The sequence below is a fragment of the Triticum urartu genome, chromosome 1 (assembly GCF_003073215.2).
Source record: "Triticum urartu cultivar G1812 chromosome 1, Tu2.1, whole genome shotgun sequence".
Taxonomy (NCBI): Eukaryota; Viridiplantae; Streptophyta; class Magnoliopsida; order Poales; family Poaceae; genus Triticum; species Triticum urartu.
Genome location: NC_053022.1, coordinates 195,594,805 through 195,602,824, shown reverse-complemented (window position 1 = coordinate 195,602,824; position 8,020 = coordinate 195,594,805). Strand labels below are relative to the sequence as shown.

Sequence of the window (8,020 nt, the reverse complement as noted above, 5' to 3'; positions counted from 1 at the left end):
TTAAATTTTGACCGAGTTAGTGCAAAAATATATCAATATTTATGAAACCAAATAGGTATATGATGAAAATATATTTTATCATAATGTACTAATTTAATGGCATAAATATTGGTGTGTTATTGTATAAATACAGTCAAACATAAAAATGTTTGACTTCCCAACAACAAAGTTCGAAGTACACTCTTTTATGAACGGAGGGAGTACATTCTAAAATACGTCTCCATATTCAAATCTCTTAGAAGACTTATATTTAGAAACGGAAGGAGTATGAATTTGGGTATTATAGAGCCAAGGAGATTGCACATCCTTTGTTTGATTTGCTTACAAAGGGAGATAGTAGGTGCCTACTCACGGTAACACGCTGAAGAAACAGCCACCTGAAGGAGAGGCTGTGGTGATTAATTTGGTGGTAGCAAGCATGTTTTAACTGGCAAACCGTGGCTGGCAGCCGCACGTACAGGACCACCCTGACCCTGCCTGCCGCTCGACGGGCCAACGTACATGAAGACCAGCATGATTAATTGACACATGGAGGAGACCGCTGAATCGCTGCTGTGTGGCCACCTCGCTGGCCTCTGCACTGTCGCAGCACGCTACAATTTCGCGTTCGCGACCACCGCTTGCTCGCTCCGCTGCTGTACTCATCGTCTACGTTCTCCCGCCGTTCCCACAGCCACGGTACATGCCGACGCTAAATCGCAAGCAGACAAGCGCGCGCGTGCGTGCCCGGTGAGAGCAGCGTATACGTATCGTATCGGCGCCATAGCATAGCTCGTGCTATATATCCGCCCGTCTCGTCACGGGGCCTCCCGGGTGCTGTCGTCCTCTCCCCTCGATCAGCTCCATAGCCATCGGCTGTGCCACTGCCTGCGCACGGACGGAGTGGCGCCACGATCGTATTCGTATATATCGATCGATCATGCCGACCGACCTCTCGGCGTCGCGCTCCTCGACGTCCTCGCCATCTTCCTCCTCCGCCGCGTCCCCTCACGGCGGCGTGCATAGGCCGGGGGACGAGCGCGAGAAGGGGACGCCCCCGGGCCCGGGCGGCAAGCGCAGGCGGCGGCTGGCGGCGATCGGGCCGCGGGCGAGGTGGGCGCGGGAGTGGGACCGGGCGTACCTCCTGGCGTGCGCGGCGGGGCTCATGGTCGACCCGCTCTTCCTGTACGCCGTGTCCGTGAGCGGCCCGCTCATGTGCGTCTTCCTCGACGGCTGGTTCGCCGCCGCGGTCACCGCGCTCCGGTGCATGGTGGACGCCCTGCACGCCTGGAACCTGCTGCTGCGGCTCCGGACGGCGTGCGCGCCGGGGGAGGAGAAGGAGGAGGACGACGCCGACGCCGACGAGGAGGCGCAGCGCGTCGGCGGCGGCGCGGCGCCCGCTCGGCTGCCGAGGTCCAAGAAGGGGGGGCTCCTCCTGGACGTGTTCGTCATTCTTCCGGTGATGCAGGTGCGTCCATGCGTTCCGTCAGCTCAGCTCATTGTTTTAGCAACTGTTTGTTTGATTGGTACGACGAAGAAGCATCTTTCACATCCAAACAACACTGCAGTGGCCCATAGTGCCGGATTAGAACGATGGAACGAACGAACGCATGTCCAAAACATCCGGAGAATGAGGAATTTGGAGTCTTTGAGGCTGTAGGCCTGTAGCAATGACTTCCCTGGCATGTCGTCGTGTGATGCAGCAGCATTGCATTTCGCCACCGCATCCTGCTCCTGGCAAGGTCCCATCTCCGACCACGCACAGGCACAGCGATGGATGGACCGGTCTGCGAGCCGGGCCGGGCAGCGACGTGGTGCAGGACCTGCAGTTCCATGTCAAAAAAAAAATCTTTTTTACACGTGCAGTACTTTGTACTAGGAGTAGAATGTTGTAGTGCATATTCTCAAAAAAAAATGTCGTCGTGCATGGTGATGGTGTTCTAGTGTAATGCCAAGGCATGATGCGTACTTGTCGGATTAGCCACATTGGGGCCGTTGCCGAGCCGTCGGATTGCTACCATGTTTGAGCCAACGACGCATTCAATGCAGATTCAAAGTTGGTTGCGCAATGAATGGTCGCAGCCAAGGCCCCACCGATACGCGCGACTCTACCTGCGAGCTGTGCCTGCCCGATATTTTCCATCTTTCCTCAGCTTGCCTTCTTTGCTTATTATGCACAACATATAGTACTGCTTATCATTGTACGTAGTTTCTAAAATGAATCTGTCAGTGCAGTCCTGCTGGCTCAGATAATAAGTTATGTGAATGAATACGTGATGCAAGATGTATGTGTGTGTGCATGTATGGGCGTCGTGCGCGACGCAGGTGGTGATGTGGGTGGGCATACCGGCGATGATACGGGCCGGGTCGACGACGTCGGTGATGACGGTGCTCATGGTGGCGTTCCTCTTCGAGTACCTGCCCAAGATCTACCACTCGGTGCGCTTCCTCCGCCGGATGCAGAACGTCGCCGGATACATCTTCGGCACCATCTGGTGGGGCATCGCGCTCAACCTCATGGCCTACTTCGTCGCCGCCCACGTACGTCCCACCCTCACCGGTCCTTTCATCGTCTTCGTCGTACCTAGTACGTCGCGTGCGTGGTGACCGCTCTACCCTGTCACGCGCGCGCGCGCGCGCACATGGCCGTCTGGCTGGCACGCGAGCTTCATTGCTGAGGCAGCAGAGGACGCTTGGCCGTTTGTTGCAGGCGGTGGGCGCGTGCTGGTACTTGCTGGGGGCGCAGCGGGCGACCAAGTGCCTCAGGGAGCAGTACTGCGCCGGGCGCGTCGGCGGGTGCGCGGCCGGCGCGCTGGCGTGCGCCGAGCCGCTCTACTACGGCGGCGCCGGCAGGCTGGGGGGCGGCGCGGGCGCGGACAGGCTCGCCTGGGCCCGCAACGCCAGCGCCAGGGCGACGTGCCTCGACAGCGGCGACAACTACCAGTACGGCGCCTACAAGTGGACCGTCATGCTCGTGGCCAACCCCAGCCGGCTCGAGAAGATCCTCCTCCCCATCTTCTGGGGCCTCATGACGCTCAGGTGATCACAGCTTTGCAACAGGGAGATCGATCTTGTTAGTTGCTGACTCTTGTTTCTGATGTGTGGTCATCGATCTGTCGCCGATCAGCACGTTTGGGAATCTGGCGAGCACGACGGAGTGGTCGGAGATAGTGTTCAACATCATCACCATCACCGGCGGCCTGATCCTGGTCACCATGCTCATCGGGAACATCAAGGTGTTCCTGAACGCGACCACGTCCAAGAAGCAGGCGATGCACACGCGGCTGCGGAGCGTGGAGTGGTGGATGAAGCGCAAGAACCTGCCGCAGAGCTTCCGGCACCGGGTGCGGCAGCAGGAGCGGCAGCGGTGGGCGGCGACGCGCGGCGTGGACGAGTGCCGCATCGTGCGCGACCTCCCCGAGGGCCTCCGCCGGGACATCAAGTACCACCTCTGCCTCGACCTCGTCCGGCAGGTGCCGCTCTTCCACCACATGGACGACCTGGTGCTCGAGAACATCTGCGACCGGGTCAAGTCCCTCGTCTTCCCCAAGGGAGAAGTGGTACGTACAGAAATCTATCTCGATTCATCTTGAAAAACCAATGGCGCAAATCACAGTCTGTTTCTTTCACCACATGACAGATCGTGAGGGAAGGCGACCCGGTGCAGAGGATGCTGTTCATCGTGCGGGGGCACCTGCAGAGCAGCCAGGTGCTGCGGAACGGCGGGACGAGCTGCTGCATGCTGGGGCCGGGCAACTTCAGCGGGGACGAGCTGCTGTCGTGGTGCCTGCGGCGGCCGTTCCGGGAGCGGCTGCCGGCGGCGTCGTCGACGCTGGTGACGCTGGAGAGCACGGAGGCGTTCGGGCTGGAGGCGGCGGACGTCAAGTACGTGACGCAGCACTTCCGCTACACCTTCGCCAACGAGAAGGTGCGGCGGAGCGCGCGCTACTACTCGCACGGGTGGCGCACCTGGGCCGCCGTCGCCGTGCAGCTCGCGTGGCGCCGCTACAGGCACCGCAAGACGCTCACCTCGCTGTCATTCATCCGCCCACGGCGGCCGCTGTCCAGGTGCTCCTCGCTCGGGGAGGAGAAGCTGCGGCTCTACACCGCGCTGCTCACCTCGCCCAAGCCCAACCAGGACGACCTCCTGCTCTGAAGACTGGCAGACTTACTTGCTTTGTCAGAGCGTCGCGCAAATGCGAGAACCGACAATTTGGGCTGAAATCCAGCCGAGGGTTCAAAGGTAGAAAGGAAAATGGTGATGCTATTTCACACATTTGACAAATGTCACTTCTCCAGGGACTGGCTGGAACTGTTTCGCGAGCTTTCCAAAAACGCACGGAAATAAGAAAGAAAATAAATGCCACCCCCGTATTCCCTGAAGGACATTTTTTTTTTCATTTTTCAGGCTGATTGCTTAGGGCATGTACAATGGTGCTATTTTAAGAATGCCACGTAGGATAAATGATGAGGTGGAGGAGAGAGAACTCGTAAAAAAAAGTTTGTCTTCTCTTATTTAAGATAAGACAAGAGATGATCTCTTAGCACAATTTGTCTCACCATGTTTTAAGGAATTGCTAGTTATTGAAGATAAGGTTAAGATATAACCCATTGTAGACATACTTTTTTGTCATCTCTAAATTACATGCAAGATTTAAGATAAGACTATTTTATCAACCATTGTACAGTACAATGGTTGATAAAATAGTCTTATCTTAAATCTTGCATGTAATTTACAGATAACAAAAAAAAGACGTTTACAATGGGTCATATCTTAGCCTTATCTTCAATAACTAGCTATTCTTAAAAACGTGGTGAGACATATTGTACTAAGAGATCATTTCTTGTCTTCTCTTAAATAAGAGAAGACAACATTTTCTTACGAGTTCTCTTCTCCACCTTATCATTTATCCTACGTGGCATTCCTAAGATAGCATCATTGTACATGCCCTTAGATCATCTCTAGCAGACCCTGTATAATGCTCCGACCTGCAAAATAACCGCCAAAACACGGGTCCGTGCGAAAAATGTTGCCCAATCAGACCCCTCAAACGGGTCGGACCGGTAAAAAATTTACGGGGCGCGGCATAATTCCCACCCAACCCGCGAAAACGCGGGCCCCCCCTCGCCCCGTCGGTGCCATGTATATAGCGGTAGCGGTTGGCGCCGCGGGGGGGGGGGGGAGGGGAGACATTTCTGCTCGCACTTTTCCCCACCCACCGCCGCCCCACGCTTTTCCCCACCACGCGGCCGGGCCGCCGCCTACTAGCCGGCGGGATCACGCAGGAGGTCTACCACACGCCCGAGATTGTTCTCCGCCACTTCCTCCTGCCTCGGCGGGCCGGAAAGTTGCAGATTAGCGGTTGTTTGTCGCGGCGGCCGAATTTCGCATTTCCGGCCACCGGTGACTGCGCCAAGCCATGGATTGGTCGAGGAGCACCCCGACCAGCCCCAGCAAAGCCCCAACGCCGCATGCATGTATTGGTTCCTCCTCTAGCCGCCGTCGACGGTTTGCCGGCAAGGACTCGGCCGTCCGTTGCCCGGGCTAGGCGCTCGCGCAGCGGCTCGCCGATACCGCTCATACAGTGCGACGACTGCAAGCAGACAGTGCTGCGGCTAACATCTAGCACGCCGAAACACTCTGGATGGGTATTCTTCAAATGCAAAAACGATGGGGTATGTTCTTGTTTCATTCGGCTTTGTCACCCTATTCGGTTCAATTTTGATAGCTTATTGAGATGGTCATGTTTGTACAAAGGTGGATGCTCATTTTGGTATTGGGAAGAAGATTACATTGATTTATTGATAGAAAGAAAATTAATAGATGTCTGTGCACTCATTGGTAGAATTAGGGCTAATGATGCGGCTGCATGTGCAATTAGAGAAGAAACTTGGGGAAGCAACGTCTATTTCTTTAGAATCAAAGAAGAAGAACGAAGAATGCAAGATTAAGAATCCGTAGATCAACAATGAAGGCATGGAGAAGATATTGGTCCAACTAGTGGGAGCAGTTATGGAAGTTGGATATCTTCTAAAATGCCTAATTGTGGTTCTTATTTTCTTTGGTCTTGCTATTCTAGCAAAGAATTGGTGAATTACTATGTATCCAATGTCGTTCAAGCAAAGAAATGTGTTTTCAAATATCCCTTTTTACGGGTCCGCTTTGCGGGGTCTGCTCGGCCACCCCCCCCCCCCCCCCCCCCCCCCCCCCCCCCGCCGGCCGAATATCCTTTTTTACGGGTCCGTTTTGCAGGGTTTGCTCGACCGCCACCCGCGCTGGCCCACAAATCTGTTTTTTCATGAATTGTAAATGCATTTTGCGGGTCAACATTATACGGGTCTGCTAGATGCTAGAGATGCTCTTATATTCAGCAAAGAGTCCCCAAGTTTTTTTTGTTGTTGAAAGAAATGGGTTTCCCTGCTGCGCCAACTTTTATTAAGAAGAGGCAAACAACAGAAAAAACATGGTTATACAGCGCTCGATCACAACCAAAATAGCTGCAACGAAAATTATTGCAACCATAAAGTCGACTATGATCAGCACAGGGGCTACAAGAACATAAACAGATTGAGAATAGGATTAGCTAGCTAGCACAGAGCTTCCCATCTGAAAACTGACTTGTAGATCACCCCGCACAAGGTTCACCTCCAGCCAATCCTAAGGAGTTCTCATCAGTGATGATCGAGGAGCCGTAAAAGCATCTCCAGCCGTTGTGTTTCCCAGAAGATATTTTTTCGGTCTTCTGGAGAGGCCCCGGCGAAAATTTTACAATGGGAACGAAGATTTTTCTAGCCATCCCCTCACCCTAGCACTTCTGTCTCTTCTTCCTCTGTGCGCCGCCTCATCTTCCTCACTCCACCGCACCGCCACCACCACGCCGGCCTGCTCGCCACGGCCTTTGCCATGTCGTCCCCGCCGGCCTGCTCGTTGCGTCCGCCGCCCCTGCAGCTCGCCGCGCCCGCACGCCCCTGCAGCTCGTCCCACGCGCGCCCGCTTGTCCCGCCGCACCGGCCTGCTCGCCCTCCGCCGCCAAACTGCCTTCGAGGCCTCCTGCGAGACCGCCTGGCCTCCACCGCGGTCGAGCCGCCGTCCCATCTTGCCCTGCTCCATCCACGACCGCATCCCCGAGTCCCAGCTCGCGTTGACTCGAACAGCGGCCGAGGCCTCTTCTGCGTTGAGCTACTTCGCCTCGAGCGCCCGCGCCGTCGACGCCGGTTTGCCTCGCGCTTCGCGGACCTCGCGCCGCCCTGGCTCGGTTCGCCGCCGCCCCGTCCGAGCTGGCCGTGACCTGCGCCTCCGCACCTCTGCTCGCTGCCCATGGCAGGCCTCGCCGCCCGCGCCCGCCCACAACGTCGCCGGAGGAGACGACGAGGAGGTCGAGGGCGTCCGCCGCCTCCCCGCACCGTCCACTGTGGCCCCGCGCCCCTGGCCTGCACCCCGCACCTCTCGCCCGCTGCCCGCCCTGCTCCGTTCCTGGGTGGAGAGAAGGAGAAGAGAAGAGAGAGTCACGTGGGTGGACCCCGGATGAAAAGTGGGGAGAGAGGGAATGGGAGGCTGGCGGCGGGCCCAACCGCATGCAAAACACTCTCTCTCCTCCCCCAGCCGCCCCCCGGGATCCTGAGTTTGGGGTGAGAGCACCGGCCAGGTTTTTCGCCAAATCCGGAGATAATTGACGTCCTGGGAGCGTGAGTGGACTTTTTCAACCGCCGGCACTGAAAAAGTGCTCCTGGGGGGCCTAGTGGAGATGCTCTAAGCATCTGAGAAGCAGAGCAGCTTGAGCTCACCATGCCTAGAATGCATTTCAAACTTCTTCAAGTGCAACCCTTACACACAAATTCATTTTGAAGCAACATAAGCTCCACAAAGGTAGCATGTACAATCAAACTAATAGCAACAACTTTATTATTCTTCCAATTGATAGCTAAATCACCAAATGAGCAAGGAAGAGGGATATCAACCACTTCAGAAATTATTTGACAAGTGTTAACAACCACGGTGCAATCAGAGAAAAGATGTTTTAACATTTTCCTCCTCATTACA

The 8,020-nt window shown here is 55.6% G+C and overlaps 1 protein-coding gene across 1 annotated transcript; it reads left to right on the top strand.

Annotated features, from left to right (window-relative positions):
* The first annotated feature begins 578 nt into the window (after positions 1-578).
* On the top strand, positions 579-4,264 carry LOC125553848 (cyclic nucleotide-gated ion channel 4-like). The gene is made up of 5 exons (XM_048717523.1): positions 579-1,447; positions 2,305-2,520; positions 2,690-3,018; positions 3,107-3,539; positions 3,620-4,264. Exons 1-5 carry the CDS (start codon positions 920-922, stop codon positions 4,133-4,135), a joined length of 2,022 nt encoding a protein of 673 aa, XP_048573480.1. The 5' UTR covers positions 579-919; the 3' UTR covers positions 4,136-4,264.
* Positions 4,265-8,020: the final 3,756 nt, after the last annotated feature.

Coding starts and splice junctions, on each gene's coding strand:
- LOC125553848 (XM_048717523.1), top strand. CDS start 920: ATGCCGACCGACCTCTCGGCGTCGCGCTCCTCGACGTCCTCGCCATCT. Junction 3,019..3,106: donor TGGGGCCTCATGACGCTCAG/GTGATCACAGCT, acceptor GTCGCCGATCAG/CACGTTTGGGAATCTGGCGA. Junction 3,540..3,619: donor TCTTCCCCAAGGGAGAAGTG/GTACGTACAGAA, acceptor ACCACATGACAG/ATCGTGAGGGAAGGCGACCC.